At 41.3% G+C, this 19,148-nt stretch overlaps 1 protein-coding gene across 2 annotated transcripts in view; it reads right to left on the reverse strand.

Annotated features, from left to right (window-relative positions):
• Positions 1–19,148, reverse strand: part of cables2 (Cdk5 and Abl enzyme substrate 2) — a 55,760-nt gene that overhangs the window by 6,408 nt on the left and 30,204 nt on the right. For both annotated transcript variants that reach the window (XM_008110164.3, XM_016993463.2), the window contains 5 exons: positions 10,237–10,314; positions 8,168–8,276; positions 5,564–5,729; positions 2,418–2,521; positions 149–255 (listed from right to left, as the gene is read on the reverse strand). In XM_008110164.3, coding sequence (XP_008108371.2) covers positions 149–255; positions 2,418–2,521; positions 5,564–5,729; positions 8,168–8,276; positions 10,237–10,314 — 564 coding nt within the window. The remainder of the gene's footprint in view (positions 1–148; positions 256–2,417; positions 2,522–5,563; positions 5,730–8,167; positions 8,277–10,236; positions 10,315–19,148) is intronic.

The raw sequence follows: 19,148 nt of genomic DNA on the forward strand, positions 1-19,148 counted from the left end.
ACAGAGGCAAATGATTTCAATAGAATTCATCAGGACATTGCTTAATATACAACCATGGAATTGGGTTATGGATAGTTAAGCATATAACAAGCATATGCTTAGAATCTATCCTCCCTTTTTTGTCTTTAGTGGCTCAGTATTTTCTTACCTTCTGATTTTGCTCAGTGTGAGCTTGATGTGAGGAAACTTCTCTTTAAATGTTTCATTCATGTCCTTTTTAAGGTCTGAGGGTTTCACATATTCTATTACAGTGGTCTGAAATAAAATGGAATAGTGGTTATTTATGGCTCTTTAAACTATCTTTACTGGGAGAAAGAACTCGATTGAGTGTCCAATATATCATTGTTAATAATACGAGTGACATGGAAAAAAAAGTCCCCTGTTGGGTGAGAAGGGCGGGATATAAATATTGTAATAAATAATAAATAAATAAAAAAAGATGAGGAGGAGAAAGAGGGGTGTTTAATTTCTATCTAGCCTTTTCTCCCATGAATTGAAGATAGTATGCACGGCTCTCCTACTTTCCACAACAACCTTTGTAAGATAGGCCAGGTACAGAGACAGGATTGGCCCAAGATCACCTGGAACGCACCTACACTTTAGAATTGAAATAGTTTGACACCACTTTAATTGCCACAGGTCAGTTCCATGGAATCATGGAAACTGTCGTTTGACAAAGTCTTCAGCTTTCCCTGCCAAATAGTGTTGGTGCTTCACTAACCTACAATTCCCATGATTACATAGCTTTGAGGCATAGCAGTTAAAGTGGTTTTGAACTGCATTAGTTCTACAGTGTAGATGCAAGCTTTTTTGTATTGGTGGAAAGTTGAACAGTGCCACATTCTAACCATTATTCCATCTTCGGTCTGTACACCTTTATGAGAAACTAATCCACATTAAGAATCAAATGTAGGCATAGACATCAATAACATAGCTTATATCTCCTTGCTAACTATTTCCAAGGCTGCTAAAAATTCTGAAGCACCATTCTCTGAGCAAGAAATTATGCATCTGATTCTGGTAATGAGTATTACTTTTGTACACAATAGTAGTTTAGTGGTGGATACATTACTATGCTGAAATGACCTCAACTTGAGTTCAGAGCTGGATATCTGTTGTCCCATGGTTAAGGGGCAACTTGAGAGCACAGCAAACTTAGCTGGTATCATGTTATACTAAGTTCCTACTATTAACCATCATTTGCCCTTGTATAGGATTACAGCCAAGTTGCTCCTGTATCTAGGCCATCACAGGAGAATCCTAGATGAGAAAACTTTAATCTCTTTGAGGACAGAAGGTTTTCAAACCTCTTTGGTAATCTCTTAATGCTGTGATACTTGGCACTTTGGTACTGTACATGACTGCAAGCTTCTGCAGGTTTTCTGCTCCCCCCCCCCCCCCTCAACTATATCCTGGGCAACATAAACAAATACTCCTGGTAGTTGCATAGCTATGAGAGAGAATGTTAGAAGAAAGTGGAGGTAAAGGAAGGTAACAACACTCCTTGCACCACCCTGAAGAATACTGAATAAACAGTTTGCTTGTGGCAGTTCTAACATCCCTTCAATTGAATTGAAGGGATGTGACCCTGAGTTCACTAGGACTTCCTTGCTGATTGGTTAAACATGTGTTTAGTCCGATATGTGATCTCCAGCAGGGATTGAGCAGAACTCAGACGAAGCATTACAATCCATTCTCCAGGATCTGATCCTAGCAAATACAGATGTATAGCAGGTCAATGTGCTCTATGGTGTTCAAAGCACTCAAAATCTTCATGATCATCAATGTAAGGTAGTGGTTCTGACTCATGGTTTTCACAAATATTCAGAATTCACTCTTTCAACTCCCAAGTCCTCCTACGAATGTAACAAAGCATCACTGGCAGACCCTATTTGAAATAATAGTGTTATAATTTTGTAGTGTGAATGTGTCTTAGAATTATCAACTCACGGGAGAAAATGCTAGATAGAAATTAAACACCCCTCTTTCTCCTCCTCCTCTTTTTCTTCCATGTCACTCATATTATTAACAATGATATATTGGATCCCTGGTGTTTTGCCTTAGTCCCCCATTCCCTCTACCACTACTAGGAACCGTTGTTTTCCCTGTCATATATTGTAGCAATCAAAATTTTAGTGAGCAATACTGTTAAACTAAAGTACCAACATACACATAATAGTTACTGTGGAGGAATCACAATGTGTACACCTTCAAGTGAAGCTTGATAGATGGTATAATAACTTTTTGTATATTACCAGCTCTTGGATTTCAGACCTGGGAGTAAACAGAGCAAATGTCTGTAAGGCACATATTGGTACGAAACATGAGGAAACACAAAGCCATTAACCAAGGAATTGGAGTACACCAATACTACAGTGCCACAGCTGCTATGGATTTGTAATACATTAGCATCTTACCATGTATGATGCAAAGATGAGGACACGTTTGTGCTTCCCGCAGGGCCATTGGGGGTCATCAAGGAGATTGGGATTATATTCTATCAATTCTCCAATGTCATTTCCTGGAAATAGAATAGAAAAGAACTAAGAACCACCATAGTAATCCTTTCTTAATTTTTGAATTGGTAACTCAGAAATCGTAGAACACTGCTAATATTCAGTGGAATCTCTTTTCCTGCAGTTTGAATCCTTTGCTCAGTGTCTTGGTTCCTAGAGCAGCAGAAAACAAGCATGCTCCATCTTCAGTATGACATTTCTGCTGCTTGGGAGACCAGAACATGGAGCAATGGATTCAAACTACAAGAAAAGAGATTCTACCTTAAATTCGTTGGTTTGCACTATAGTCTCTGGAGTGGCAGAAAACAAGTTTGCTCCATATTCTACATGGTATCCTTTCAGATATTTAAAGACAGCTGTCATGTTGCTTCTCAGTTTTCTCTTCTCCAAGCTAAACACATCCCACTCTGTACATTGATTTTTTTTTAATTACCATTTCTCACAACTGCCTACTCAGGCTAACACTAGTGGAAATTATAGACTAAACAAATACATCACCAGCTGTACAACTTAATTTGGAAATGAAGCAGGTTTCTTTTTGGCTTCACCTCTGTGAGAAATGCTAAATTATCTATATTTAGATGTTCTGTTGTCCAAAAGAACAGCAAGACAAAATGTGCCCTTGCATGCCAACATTATAGCTGATTTTATGGAACAAAGAAGAGTAGCTATTATTATTGAGATGCGTGCCTCAGGCCAGCAAGTCTACGAAGTACACTAGCATTATGTAACATGAATGGCACAATCTTTAGGGTAGATCTTTGTAGAGCCAAGAACCAGTGTAGTGTAGTGGTTTGAATATAAATGAAGTATTATTATTATTATTTGACTACAATACTGGAGACAAGGGTTCAAATCCCTGCTTGGCCACGGAAACACACTGAGTGACCTTAAGCACATCTCAGCTTCAGAAGAAGAAAAAAGCAACCCTCCTTTGAAGAAATCCTGCCCAGAAAACCCCAGGATAGATTTGCCTTTGTATTGTTCCCCAAAGCCGGAAACAACATGAAGGCACAGAACAACAACTGTGTAGAGCAGTACGATCCATGTGCAAGATAGAAGTATCACAAGGCTCTGGCAAACACTAAAGTTTTTACAGGTATGAAAAAATATTTAAGAAAAAACAAGTGGGAAAAAGTTTTCTTCCCTCCAGGTCAGTGAGGATTTGGGCATGTTAACAGACATGCATTACTGTGTGATGAGATTAAGGGAGAGGAATACCAAGGTAGGGATGGAATGGAGCATCATGAAAGAAGGTCTGGTTGGCTGGATCCTTAAATAGGATCACTCCAAAATGCAACAATCTGTTGTCAATCCCACTTGTTCTACATAGTCTTCCTATCCATAAGAGAATCCAGTTTCCAAGAAATCTTGCCAGAAAACTCCAGGATAGGTTTGTCTTTGTGTTGTTTCCCAAAGCTGGAAACAACATGAAGGCTCGGGGCATGCTCAGGAATTAGCATCAAGGGTATCTTTGCAAAAAACCAACTTCGTGTGGATAATATATTCCCTAAATCTGAGCAATAAACAACTTATTATTATGTTGCCCCGATTTCTACAAGAAGTTCCTTAGGTTTTCACTTTTTAAGACGCTGCTTTGATTTTTCAGAGAATGCCTCATCTGTATCCTTCAACTGGTCATGGTTATTAGGCTGAGAGATCCTTTCTATATTTAAACAGTCCTGACATTTGAGCGTACAACCACTCAATGTAAGCATTGTGTAGGACACAATGTCTCACATAACCACAAGGAAATCTGCTCAAAAATAGAAGCACTTTATAGGCATAAGCCTATTCTGCATGCATACAAATATATAGAATATGTATCAAAGCTGGAAACTGGACAGAGATTGGCCTTCTTGGCTTCACCTTTGAATGCAACTATATTATGAGCTAGTGTGGGGTAGTGGTTTGAGCATTAGACTGCACTTTCTGGAGACTAGGGTTTAAATTCCTGGTCAGACATGGAAACTGGGTGACCTTGGGCAAGTCACATATTCTCAGCTTCAGAGGAAGACAAAGGCAACCCCCATCTGAATAAATCTTGCCAAGAAAACCTTGTGACAGGAACACATTAGAGTTGCCAAAAGCTTGAAACAACATGAAGGCACTCTACTATCAGCACACAACACACACACATACTGAGATAGATAGATAGATAGATAGATAGATAGATAGATAGATATATGAACTAAGTTTCTTGTCCTTTCCATTGGATAAAAATGGATGTTGCCCTGGGAATCTTTTGGCATTGAAAATGTAGGGAACAATTTCATTAAATTAAAAAAAGATGTGTTTATTGATAGTTACTAATAAAATGTTGTTTCCATAATTATATTTTATTCAGGATAAATAAAAGGGAAGAAGGGTGAGGGGTAGGGGGATGGAACAGGAAGGGAAATAAAAGGAGGGGGTAATTTTTTTTACACAGGTAAAAAAACATTTTACTAGTAAAATGTTATGAAGATTGAGAAGACAGCACACAGAAGTATTTATGATGGGCCATGACTGTGTGGCTTAGTCTTTCCTGGTCTCTTCTGAAATTTTAGTACCTGATTTTTAGATTCTATTGCATTTGTTTATTTACTTTAGCCAAACCATGTTTACTATGAACCTTCTGAACTCTTTTGATGACTAAAATAAAGCATTAATGGTTCCAACGTTGATGGCACAGTAAATCAACTTTGGGTTTCAGCCTGAACTTTAAAGGAATTGTCCAATACATTCCACATTCCATTTCTCAAATGGGTTCAGTACACTTAAAATTGATGGAGAAAATCCTAGAGCAGATTCACACTGATGTAGGAGCCAGCAGTTTTCACTGATTCTTATGTAATGGTACATTTGCTACCGGAAGAGAGCGGCAGCTTGAATCTTCAAAAGATACCCTAAATTAGAAATAGGACTTCAATTCTTATTTTTAATCCATCAATTTTTAGCCAAATCTTGACACTGACTCCCACTGAAATATCATTCTAACAATGTTTGCTTTGCTATAAAATAATATAATGCAGAAGGACACTGTTAGAGCAGGATGTGGTACTTACCAATGTCAACTGTGGGAGGTATCGTTTTGGCTGTTGGCGTTTTGTATCTCGAACTGCCTGGCCCTCGCGGGAGAGGAGCTCGACACACAGGAATGGCACCGTGGGCCTCGTTTTTGCGGCCAACAAGAGCGTTGGTGGGATACAAGAACCTTGCATAAGACACAACCTGCAAGACAATTTCAACACTTTTACCAAAAAGTGTGTTTTCTTTCTTTCCCGAAAGCTCTAGAATCTAGCCTCTTGTGTTTAAAATTATGTAATTCATGGAACAGCAACAACTCTGAAGAACACAAACACTTATCCCAATTCCTACATTTACTGCTATGTCTTTAAACCAAGCCAGCAGTTTGGGGAGAAATAGAGAGCCACTTCAAAAGAAGAAACTGTTGTATTGCTATCATTTTCACAGGCAGCCACCTTAAATGGTATTTAGAAACTAAACAGAGTGTCAAAAACCCACACATTTATTGCAAAGGATCTTCTGATTCTCATGCAGACTTTTTACAATGCATGAAGGTAGAGGGTTGACAGAAACAGAAATGGTTTGCATTTCAAACTATTCTATCAACAGGATTCTCAGAACCAAATCCAAGGAATTCTTATTATAAGGGAGAATGTCATAGCAACTAGGCTCATGACTTTTGTTAAAGTTAATAGCCATTCGCTTCCCTGTTGTGTTTGGTTAAATAAGGATGTAACTCAGCCAAGGGGAGGAGATGCATCTGAAAGCCCAGGAACCAAATTTCATTCTGTGGATGCCAAATTGACTATTAGAATTGGACAGGAAAGGATTGCAAATCCCTTGCAATCCTTTAATAACAAGGCATCTAGGAAGGCAAACTTTGCTTTGAAGTGCAATAATGCTTTGTGGAGGTTTCTATGAGTCCAACTGTGCATGGAAACAAAAATATTTGTATAGGGGACTTGGTTTGACTTTTCTGATGCAGCAATTTCAGTTGGATTTTTTTTTTTCACGGCACTGCAACATTAAGCCCAGGTTGCCCAGCTATTATTTAGTAGGGAATATATATTGAAAGCAATGTTCTTGCTTCGAAAGAGTTTGACAGTGGAATATGTGGCCTGGGAGTCCAGTGGAGTTAGGGGTGCTTTGATTATGTATTCCTTGCATGGCAGAACGGGGCTGGACTGGATTGCTCTAGGGGTCTTTCCCAATTCCATGAATCTATGATTCTATGGGTGTCAGCAAAAAGGATCTGTTAGTCTAAATGTGGGCAGTGAAGGAGTCTGAATTTAATGACTAGCTAGCAAAAAGGAATCTTTTGCTTTGGAGAAATTCAACTTGTTTTAGAATTAACAGCAATCTATAGAATATGCAACCTACAGAATATGTTTAGTCTGCAAGGCTGTTTTTGTTCCCTCCAAATGTCACATCCAGAAAAAAACCCATATACAAAGCTTCTGGAGGTTTTTTGGTGAAAAAAAAGATGATAATGCTAGGAAAAATTCAAAGCAGTAGGAAAAGAGAAAGGCTGAATTACAGATTGATAGACTAGGCAAAAAAGCCACTGCCCTGACTTTGCAAGACTTGAGGACTGGGGCTCTTGGAGGTTTGCCATAGGTTGAAGCTGATTTGACAGCAAAATTAACAGAGAAAACTGAACAACTTGAACCTCACTTCCTAGTTATAAATAATCTTAAAGTAGTTTCACAGGTATAACTTCTCTTCTTATAACTTAATATGCTTTTAAAAATCATTTTTACTGTGTTGTTGAAGGCTTTCATGGCCGGGATCACAGGGTTGTTGTGTGTTTTCCGGGCTGTATGGCCATGTTCCAGAAGTATTCTCTCCTGGAGAGAATACTTCTGGAAAATGGCCATACAGCCCTGAAAACACACAACAACCCCATCATTTTTACTGTTTACGCTATTTTAAATTGCATATATTTAGGCAGAAGGTAAAGTGAGGGTGTGTATGTATATATTTGTATGTATGTCTGTGGGTATGTATATATGCATGTGTGTGGGTAAGTATATATGCATATATACACACACACATACATACACACACACACACACACACACACAGTAGAGTCTCACTTATCCAACATAAACGGGCCAGCAGAACACTGGATAAACGAAAATGTTGGATAATAAGGAGGGATTAAGGAAAAGCCTACTAAACGTCATATTACGTTATAATTTTACAAATTAAGCACCAAAACATCATGTTTTACAACAAATAGACAGAAAAAGCAGTTCAGTATATGGTAACGTTATGTAGTAATTACTGTATTTACAAATTTAGCACCCAAACATCGCAATGTATTGAAAACATTGACTACAAAAACATTGACTACTAAAAGGCAAACTGCGTTGGATAATACAGGACGCTGGATAATACAGAACGTTGAATAAGCAAGACTCTACTGTATATATGTATATAAACACACAAACACACAGATAAACTTTATTATAGCATGTCTGAATAGTCTTAGGAAACACCACAAAATGCTCAAGAACCAATGGCAAGATGAACAGACTATGAATAATATGTCTCCCTTTTAATCCTCCCTTTTTCTACTGAAACTGCCCAGCCTCAAAAATTCTTAGCAAAGACCTGTGATTCACGAAGGAGTTCCTTACCTTGCCATCAGCTCCCAGTTCCACGCCTTCCATTCCTAGCACCATTTCAGAAGAGACTGAAACGCCACCAGACGGATGCCTTTGTTTCTGTCCTTCTATCCTCAATTCACTGTTAAGGGCAGAATTGGCAAGACTGGAATTAAAGCTGTTTTTTCTCATCCTAGCCGAAACCCTCTCAGTAGTGTTTTTTTAAAAGAAGTAATACAAACAAACCCATACACATTTTGAGATTAGAAGGGCAATTCTCATGCCTTTTCTTCCCCCATAAACATTTGTGTTTTTCAAAAGATTATATTACTTTTTTTAAAGGTCTGTGAACTAGCAAAGAAGACCTAAGCAACACCCAAAGTTCTTCCTGTTTTTAAAAATAACCCCAGGGTAATACATAAATCTGCACAAACATAACAATTCCCATGATAAGGTACAACATTTGAGAATGTATCTGGGCTACAGGATGGCCTTTGAATTGCAAGATATGAGTGTGCAATAGCCAAAGAGAAGACAACAAACTTCCAGGCTGCAGAATACACACAGATGGGCTGAGCAATGGGAACCTATATGTAGGCAAGAACATCTGTGAACTCTACCCTTGGTTTCTAGAGAAATGTTTTTTCAGGTAAAAAAAAATGGAGCTCCCAATGGCGCAATGAGTTGTGATGGCAGGTCGGCGGTTCGAATACGTGAGACAGGGTGAGCTCTTGTTCGTCAGCTCTAGCTTGCGGGGACATGAGAGAAGCCTCCCAGCAGGATGGTAACACATCTGGGCATCCTCTGGGCAACGTCTCTATGGACGGCCAATTATCTCACACCAGAAGCGATTTGCAGTATGTTCTCAAGTCGCTTCTGACACGATAAAAAAAAATCTTTCTCCATAACATGCATAACAGAAGGTGCCTTTATCATGTCTCCACTTACAGTACTAACTTTTTTCTCCTAAGTGAAGCTCCAAATAGAAATGTTCCTTCCAAGGAATGTTTTGTTTTGCTTGTTTCTACACATTTCCCCGCTCTACAATATCCCTCTTCCTCGTAAGACTGTCTAGTGAGGAGAAAGCTCCCAGACAGTGGAACTCCCTCCCACTTGAACTCTTCTTTATTCTCTTTCCACTGGTTCTTTGGCTCTCAAATACATGCACCAGAAGGGCCTTTTGTGTTTTTAATGAGGTTTTAAACATATATGTTTTAACATGACGCTTTTAACAGAATTGTTGGCTCAATTGTTTGTTTTATAACTTTTTGCAATTACACTTTGGCTGTGCTTTATTTTAACTTGCCAAAAATCACCTTGGTTCCATGCTAGGGAAAGGCAGCATTTTAAATAACTATCATATATACCAGGCATGGGCAAACTTCGGCCCTCCAGGTGTTTTGGACTTCAACTCCCACAATTCCTAACAGCCTACCGGCTGTTAGGAATTGTGGAAGTTGAAGTCCAAAACACCTGGAGGGCTGAAGTTTGCTCATGCTTGATATATACCCAGCAGTACATTAAATAACTAGCACATATACCTGCCATTGTGTTAGTTTTTTTCTTTTTCAAGTTTCCACTTCACCTTGCAACAGCCTTTGCAAACAAAGAAACATACACACTTTGATTTTTATATAGAGAGAAAGATAAATAATTGCAATGACCACTATTTCAAGTGTAGTCACATCACTGAATGATATGAGCAGTTCAATTTTCTATTCATTTTCTCATTGGTTTGAGTTCAGATTCAGAGTCTTCTGGGATGTCTCGCAAGAGGTTGTTGTTACCAGCTGCAGCATGGCATACTTCTCTCTGCTTCAAAACCCACCCCTCCGCCTCCTGAACTCCAATTATCCATTGAGTTTTCAGCCAAGCTAAGCTCTTTTGGGTGACCCTTAGCGTTTTCCCATCAAGCCCGAGAGAAGTTTCCCATAGTCTATTTTTAGAGGCACATCTGTATGTGGGATTCTGTCACAAAAACATCCATTTCCTTCTTGAATGCTCTATGTGTGGGAGGGCTTGAGCGACGCAACATTTTAAACGTCTTTGATTTTCTATATGATTCAAAGTTATTAGTTTAGCCAAAAATAGGGAACACTCACCTGATCCGCAAACTCTCCCCATAAGGCAGAATTGAAAAAGCCACACATAATGTTCGTTTAGCACAAATTAATACTATCCTGAAAGGAGACAGAGAAAAGCAACATGAGTCATCAATAGTATTTTGTACCCATATTCAGCCTCCCCGATAAAAAGTCATCTAGTTGGGTTTTTGGGGAGCAGTGGGAACCTAGCCTTATGGAACTGCACTAATTTGTGCTTACCCTGGAAGTATAAATTAGATCAATCCCACCCATTCCAGTATGCACCTGGAAAATATGCATCCACCAATCTTTGGTGTTAATTTGTTCTCAGTTAGAGGGCTAATATTTCAGGGTCAGAGTCCATAGCTTCCATGCAAAAGTCCTGGAACTCAACCCCCCAAAATTTGTTCTCTTTGGCAGCAGAGCTAAGCAGACTCTTAGTGTGAGGCTTCAGAATGCCATTGTCAACCATTCAAAAGCGGATCGACAAATGGTGGACCACGGGCTGGTATCAAAAGCTCCTCCTAAGTTATAGCACTTGTCCCTTCCCAGATGCCTGTTGAATAGAAAGGATGAGAGAAAGAAATGGTGGTTAAGAGGGAAGGGGGCAATGTGGCAATTGATGGAGTTCTCCTAAGGAAAAGAAGCACTTTGCAGGAGTAAGAGATATTAAGTTGGATGGACCAATGCATTAATTCAATGACCAAATAGTCTCCTATACCACAAAAATCTTGGAAATTATTGCATTTCATGTTGCTGTAAGGCACATGTGTTAAACTCATGGCCCACCATGCCATTCATGTGGCCCTCTAGATGCTGGACTACAACTCCAGTATTTCCCAACATTAGAGACCATGACTAGAGCTGATGGAAGCTGTGATACAGTTACATCTGGAAGGCTCTAGTTCTGTTTACTCAGGAGACTGGGGTTTGGATTTAGATACAAAGCTTGTGGATATGATGTGTGATGTTTAAATGTCCTTTAGCCTTTCCCAACCTCAGAGCCACAAGTGCCATTGGACTTCAATTCCCATTATCCCCATTCCACATGGCGAATAATCAAAAGTGATGGGAGTTGTCATTCCATAACATGTGGGGATCCAAGCTGGGTAAAAATGAAACAGCATCAACCACTATGTAAAAATGTATATGTGTGTGTGTGTGTATATATACATATATATAGTTATAGTGTTGGCTCTCTGTATCCATGGATTCTCCATCCATGGCTTCAATAGGTTTTTGAAGGCAACCATAAGGCTGATGTGGCCTTCTATGAAAAAGAGTTTGACACCCCTGCTGTAAGGCAAGTCAAAAGTAACAGTAACCATACTGACAAATCATTTGTGATTTATGATAGGCACAAATTATTCCACAGATGATTGAACAAAGCAATCTATAGACCTATTGATGGTCTTTGTCCGAACCATCTTACTTGCCAGATCTTGCTACAAGGCTGATATGTCACATTTCAGTACCTAGAGGTTAACAATAAGACACAGTTTAACAATCCAGAGTTTACAAGCCAACAGCAGACCATGGCTTCAAATGTGATTTGCATCTGGCCAGGATGGATTTGAACTCAGGCATATGTCAGCAAAACACAACCTGGTTTACCATGATGTGCAAACCTGGCTTTATCCATCTATCACTCCTGTGAAAGAAGTAAATAACCCAGTCACCTTTCCTAAAAGCTGTGAGAAATGCCACAAGCGTTTTGATCAACCAGTTGCACTATGGTATATCAGACGTGGGTAAAGATGGGCCCTCCAGATGTTTTGGACTTCAACTCCCACAATTCATAAGAGACAGTAGGATATAGGATATCATAGAATCATAGAATAGTAGAGTTGGAAGAGACCACATGGGCCATCTAGTCCAACCCCCTGCTAAGAAGCAGGAAATCGCATTCAAAGCACCCCCGACAGATGGCCATCCAGCCTCTGCTTAAAAGCCTCCAAGGAAGGAGCCTCCACCACGGCCCCAGGGAGAGAGTTCCACTGTCGAACAGCTCTCACAGTGAGGAAGTTCTTCCTGATGTTCAAGTGGAATCTCCTTTCCTGTAGTTTGAAGCCATTGTTCCGTGTCCTAGTCTGCAGGGCAGCAGAAAACAAGCTTGCTCCCTCTTCCCTATGACTTCCCTTCACGTATTTGTACATGGCTATCATGTCTCCTCTCAGCCTTCTCTTCTGCAGGCTAAACATGCCCAGCTCTTTAAGCCGCTCCTCATAGGGCTTGTTCTCCAGACCCTTAATCATTTTAGTCGCCCTCCTCTGGACGCTTTCCAGCTTGTCAACATCTCCCTTCAACTGTGGTGCCCAAAACTGGACACAGTATTCCAGGTGTGGTCTGACCAAGGCAGAATAGAGGGGGAGCATAACTTCCCTGGATCTAGACGTTATTCCCCTATTGATGCAGGCCAGAATCCCATTGGCTTTTTTAGCAGCCGCATCACATTGTTGGCTCATGTTTAACTTGTTGTCCACGAGGACTCCAAGGTCTTTTTCGCACACACTGCTGTCAAGCCAGGCGTCCCCCATTCTGTATCTTTGATTTCCATTTTTTCTGCCGAAGTGAAGTATCTTGCATTTGTCCCTGTTGAACTTCATTTTGTTAGTTTTGGCCCATCTCTCTAGTCTGTCAAGATCGTTTTGAATTCTGCTCCTGTCTTCTGGAGTGTTAGCTATCCCTCCCAGTTTTGTGTCGTCTGCAAACTTGATGATCGTGCCTTCTAACCCTTCGTCTAAGTCGTTAATAAAGATGTTGAACAGAACCGGGCCCAGGACGGAGCCCTGCGGCACTCCACTTGTCACTTCTTTCCATGATGAAGACGACGCATTGGTGAGCACCCTTTGGGTTCGTTCGCTTAGCCAATTGCAGATCCACCTAACCGTAGTTTTGTCTAGCCCACATTTTACTAGTTTATTTGCCAGAAGGTCGTGGGGGACTTTGTCGAAGGCCTTACTGAAATCCAGGTACGCTACATCCACAGCATTCCCTGTATCGACCCAACTCGTAACTCTATCGAAAAAAGAGATCAGATTAGTCTGGCATGACTTGTTTTTGGTAAATCCGTGTTGACTATTAGCAATGACCGCATTTGTTTCTAAGTGTTCGCAGACCACTTCCTTAATGATCTTTTCCAGAATTTTGCCTGGTATTGATGTGAGGCTGACCGGACGGTAATTGTTTGGGTCGTTCTTTTTTCCCTTCTTGAAGATAGGGACCACATTCGCCCTCCTCCAATCTGCTGGGACTTCTCCCATTCTCCAAGAACTCTCGAAGATAATTGCCAGTGGTTCTGAAATAACTTCCGCTAGTTCCTTCAGTACTCTTGGGTGTAGCTGATCTGGCCCTGGGGACTTGAATTCGTTTAGAGAGGCCAGGTGTTCCTGGACAACGTGTCTCCCTATTTGGGGTTGGATTTCCCCCAATCCTTCGTCCATTCCGTGTTGCTGAGGTTGAAGATGGCTATCTTTTTCTGAGAAGACCGAGGCAAAGAAGGCATTGAGCAGTTCTGCCTTTTCCCTGTCCCCTGTCGCCATCACCCCATCTTCTCCTTGCAATGGCCCTATCGCCTCCTTTTTCTTCCTTTTTCTACCAACGTAAGCAAAAAAGCCTTTTTTGTTGTTTTTTATGTCCCTGGCAAGCCTGAGCTCATTTTGCGCTTTAGCCTTGCGAACCTTTTCCCTACAGGTGTTGGCTATACGTTTGAATTCTTCTTTAGTAATTTCTCCCCTTTTCCACTTCTTGTGCATGTCACTTTTGAGCTTTAGCTCAGTTAGAAGTTCTTTGGACATCCATTCTGGCTTCTTTGCACTTGTCTTATTTTTCTTCTTTGTTGGCACTGTTTGCATTTGCGCCTTGAGTATTTCACTTTTGAAAAACTCCCATCCATCCTTAACTCCCTTGTTTTTTAATATCGGCGTCCATGGAATGCCGCTCAGTAATTCCTTCATTTTTTGGAAGTCAGCTCTCTTAAAGTCCAGAAAGCGTGTTTGACTTGTCTTAGTTTCAGCATTCCTTTGTATTGCAAACTGCAGGAGCACATGGTCACTTGCCCCTAAGGATCCAACCACTTCAACTGTATTGATCTGGTCTTCCACATTTGTTAAGATTAGATCAAGAGTTGCTGATCCCCTTGTTGCCTCTTCTACCTTCTGGACCATAAAATTATCTGCAAGGCAAGTGAGGAATTTGTTGGACTTTGTACTCTTGGCTGAGTTTGTTTTCCAGCAGATATCGGGATAATTGAAATCGCCCATGACTACTATATCTCTTCTTTGTGCCTGTTTGGTCAGCTGTTGACAGAAGGCTTCATCAAGTCCTTCATCCTGACTCGGAGGTCTGTAGTAGACACCCACGACAAGATCTTTTTGAGTCCCGGTTCCCTTGATTCTTATCCAGATGCTTTCAAGCTGGTTTCCCGGATTACAGTCTTGCATTTCTTCTGCAACGTAACTGTTTTTGACATATAAAGCTACTCCCCCTCCTCTCCCCTTTGTTCTATTTCTGTGAAAGAGGTTATAGCCCTCAATGGTTAAATTCCAGTGATGGGAGTCATCCCACCAGGTTTCAGTGATGCCTATGACATCGTATGTGTGGTGCTGTGCTAGGAGTTGGAGTTCGTCTTGCTTATTTCCCATGCTCTGAGCATTAGTGTAAAGACATGTAAGCCCCTGTGACCTCCTCTCGAACTGTTTATTTGGGATTATTGTGCTCTCTGTACTTGGTCCTTGCTGTGTTTGTGCAGCCCTCCGTTTAGCCTTTCGGCGGTTCCCTGTGGTCGTGGGTAATATATTGTTCGCCAGGCTGTTGTTCCCCTCCCCCAGTGGATCTAGTTTAAAGTGCGCCTGATGAGGTTTGTGAGTCTGTGTGCAAAAAGATGTTTTCCTACTTGTGTGAGATGCACCCCATCGCTTGCCAGTAGTCCATCCTCTTGGAAGAGTAGACCATGGTCAAGGAAGCCAAAATGCTCCTCTTGACACCATTTTCTGAGCCAGTTATTGACCTGTACTATTTTTCCGGCCCTTGTAGAGCCGTGTCCTACAACAGGGAGGAGGGATGAAAAGATCACATGTACATTATACAGTTTTAGCTTTGTTCCCAGAGCTCGAAAATCATTTGTGATCTTTTGAAAAGTATGCCTAGCGGTGTCATTGGTACCTACATGTATCAACATAAGGTGGGGAGGGTGATGGGGCTTTAGGAGCCTGCTGAGCCTCTGAGTGATATGGTGTATTTTTGCCCCCGGGAGGCAGCATGTTTCTCGAGCCATCCCATCCGGTCTGGAAATGATGGCTTCCGTTCCTCTAAGGAGGGAGTCACCTACTACCAAGACCTGTTTCCTTTGAGGATTGACAGGGTCCCTTTTGTGCAAGACAGTGTGTATGTCCCCTGAAGAGTGTTCCTGTTGGAGTGAATCATGTAGGTGTAAAGTGTTGTCCTCCTCCTCAACATCCCCAGTGCATTCATCAATGACAATCCATTGAGATACATCCGAGAGCCCATTACTCTCCCAAGGATGTTCCTGTTGCTCCTGGTCTATGATTCAGGATGGAGCATTTGCATGATTACATAAGTGTGACTGTGGTGATGCACTGTCCCCGTCAGGGCTATCCCCTGCGCATTGATCCAGGGTGGTCCACTGAGTGGTATCTAAGAAACTGTGGTCCTCCACAAGATGTGTTTCCTGATTGTATGTTAATGATGTAAGAATTTCAAATCTGTTGTGTAAATGCAGCTGAGCAGAGGAGTTCTGCGGAGGCTGCCTGGTCCTGCGTCTCCTTCTATGGGTGATCTCCTTCCAAGCCTGAGGGTTGTCTACCTTTGAGTTGATCTCCCCATAAGGTTCCTGATCATGGTCTTGGTGGTGTTGGTGTGATGCAGGCTGCTGATCTACAGCAGCGTGTTGTGCAGTGTCCAAGAAGAGCTCGAGTGCCTGAATGTCCTTAAGGGTCTTAAAACGGTGCTCGAGCTGTTGGATCCTCTGCTCCATCAGAGTCATCTGTTTGCATTTGGAGCAGATGTAGTTGTCTAGTTTTTGTGTGAAAAAGCGGAACATGCCACAGCTGGTGCATGTGATGGGAATGTTTTGCTTTTATTGCATCTCTTGGTGAGCGTGGTGGCCAAGTGGGATCTTTGTACAGTTAAGTAATATGCACGCACTTTATGTGCAAACTGCAACAAACCACCTCTTTGTGTATTTGTTTATGTTGCTTTGTTTCCTGTATGTACTGCAAAGGATAGTTAGTAAAGGTGCCTTTTTCTGGCAAATAAAGCTTTCCCAGAAACTCAATTAACAGGGGACAATGCCTGCTGTCAATCAACTTAAGTACTTGGCTCTCTTTCAACCCAACAGTCACACAACAGTTAGACTTTGACCACAGGAGCCAAGCCCACACTCAGTTTAAAATCTTAGCCAAATCTTAGCCAAATCCTACCTGAAGCCAGGGAGCAAAATGTCCTCCTGCTGCCTCTGCTTCTGCGAGAACCAACTGCCCTTCTGGGATCAGGCTCTGGCAGAAACTCACACTGGCAAATAAAGCTTTCCCAGAAACTCAATTAACAGGGGACAATGCCTGCTGTCAATCAACTTAAGTACTTGGCTCTCTTTCAACCCAACAGTCACACAACAGTTAGACTTTGACCACAGGAGCCAAGCCCACACTCAGTTTAAAATCTTAGCCAAATCCTACCTGAAGCCAGGGAGCAAAATGTCCTCCTGCTGCCTCTGCTTCTGCGAGAACCAACTGCCCTTCTGGGATCAGGCTCTGGCAGAAACTCACACTGGCAAATAAAGCTTTCCCAGAAACTCAATTAACAGGGGACAATGCCTGCTGTCAATCAACTTAAGTACTTGGCTCTCTTTCAACCCAACAGTCACACAACAGTTAGACTTTGACCACAGGAGCCAAGCCCACACTCAGTTTAAAATCTTAGCCAAATCTTAGCCAAATCCTACCTGAAGCCAGGGAGCAAAATGTCCTCCTGCTGCCTCTGCTTCTGCGAGAACCAACTGCCCTTCTGGGATCAAAATAGTTACCTTTAGGATCCCAGATTACCCGTATTTATTCAAGTCTAATGCACCATCTAATCTAATGAGTACCTCAATTTTCAAAACCTTGAAATCAAAAATGTATTTGCTAGTAAATGTAATGAGCAGTGACAAAAATGGCACTCTTTGTAATTTGGTCAGAAAAGATATGCATTACAGTGGCTGCATGCTTATATTTCCTTCTTTAAAAACAAAAGTGTTGGAACACCAAAGCTTTCAGAAATTGAAAAGAAAAACTTGGAGTGCACCTATGCTGTGGAATAAATCCATTTTAACTGCTCCGGTTCAATGCTATGGGGCCATAGGGGCTGTAATTTGGGATCATGGAGGCTGCCAAATAATGTTGATGCCTCCCCAAACTACAAATCCCAGAATTGCATAGCATTGAGCTGTGGCAATCGAATTAGAGATGATGTCCCTTAAATAGGAGCCCCAGGTGCTCCTGAAGTATCTTCACCTTTTGCTTTGGCTCAGCACTAAGATTACCATATTACACGAATCTAATGCACATCCTAATTTTGAGAAGGTAGTTTAGCCAAAAAAAGGTGAGTATTAGATTTGAATAAATGCAATAGTTTGATCACAGAACCAATAAAGCAGTAAGAACAGTTTGAAAGAAAGTGGTACTCAAGTAATAGTGAAGAGCACTTAGTAAAAGACACGTAATATATATATATGAAATATATAATCAGAAATATTTACACTCAATAAACGTCCATTTCTGAACATTCTGACCCTTGCTCCTGAAAAGCCAATTTCCATAATGAACTGGAGGGGCAGAAGGGAGTTCTTTAATCAAAGCAACTGTCACGACCCAGGCTACAGAGCACCAATAACCATACGCAGAGGCCAAATTCTATCTAATATCTTTATTAAGGAAATATATAAAGTTAATAAAAGCAAATGTAAAAGTTAGTCCAGAAGCAGACCTTTCAGGAAAGGCCAAAATTAATCCAAAGAAACAATGTCCAATATGAAATATTAAGGTCCAAAGTTGTAATCCAATAACCGAAACACTCACTTTGCCAGGCAAAGTGAGGGGAGATGACAAGGTCCTTTAGTCCATGAACTTGAGCAAGGCTAGGAAATAACTTGATACTTGAAACAAGGCTTGAATCGTGGAACAAGGTAACGAGGAACAAGAACAAGGTCCGTGGAATAACTTGGTAAAATCCGTGAAACAAGGCAAGGTTTAGTCCTGGGAAACAAGGCAAGGTCCGTAGGTAAACAAAGGCTGGGAAACAGGAGCGAAGGCTGGAAACAAGGACAAGGCTTGAGCAGGAACGAGGCTTGAAGCGGAGCGCGCTGTTCAGACACAACTCGCTCCGGAGGCTGACGAATTGACTCCGCAAAGTTACTCCGCGGGTGAAACACCTATATAGAGTCTAACTTTCCCGGCGAGAGCAGTTCTCTGGGAACCAGAAACGAAAGCTAATCTCTGAGACCAGATGTTTGACTCCTTAAAGATTCTCATGGAAAGCAGGCTTAATTGGCTAAATTCTTAGCAATTATTCTAGCACTCCTGCGCGAGGCCGCTTCCAAACCTCTCTGTTGTTTACAAAATTCATGGCGAGAAAACACAGGAGATGTAGCCTCAGTGTTTGTTTGACATACTTCTGGAACATAACCCTCTTGCAGGTGCAAGGTTCCCAGATCTGGCTGGGAAGAATCTGTCTGGGAAGAATCCAGTTCTGACTGGGAAGGTAAAAAACCCAAGTTTTCTTCTTCATCAGGCATCACAATGTCATGAGCAGGACTACAAGGCCCATAGGTCATCACAGCAACAGAATCCTATGGCCACCTAAGACTAACAAGTTTATTATCCCATGACTTCTCATGGGTTAAAGCCAATTCACGGGGTGCATGAACCATCGTC

The sequence above is a fragment of the Anolis carolinensis genome, chromosome 4 (genome assembly GCF_035594765.1).
Source record: "Anolis carolinensis isolate JA03-04 chromosome 4, rAnoCar3.1.pri, whole genome shotgun sequence".
Classification (NCBI taxonomy): Eukaryota; Metazoa; Chordata; class Lepidosauria; order Squamata; family Dactyloidae; genus Anolis; species Anolis carolinensis.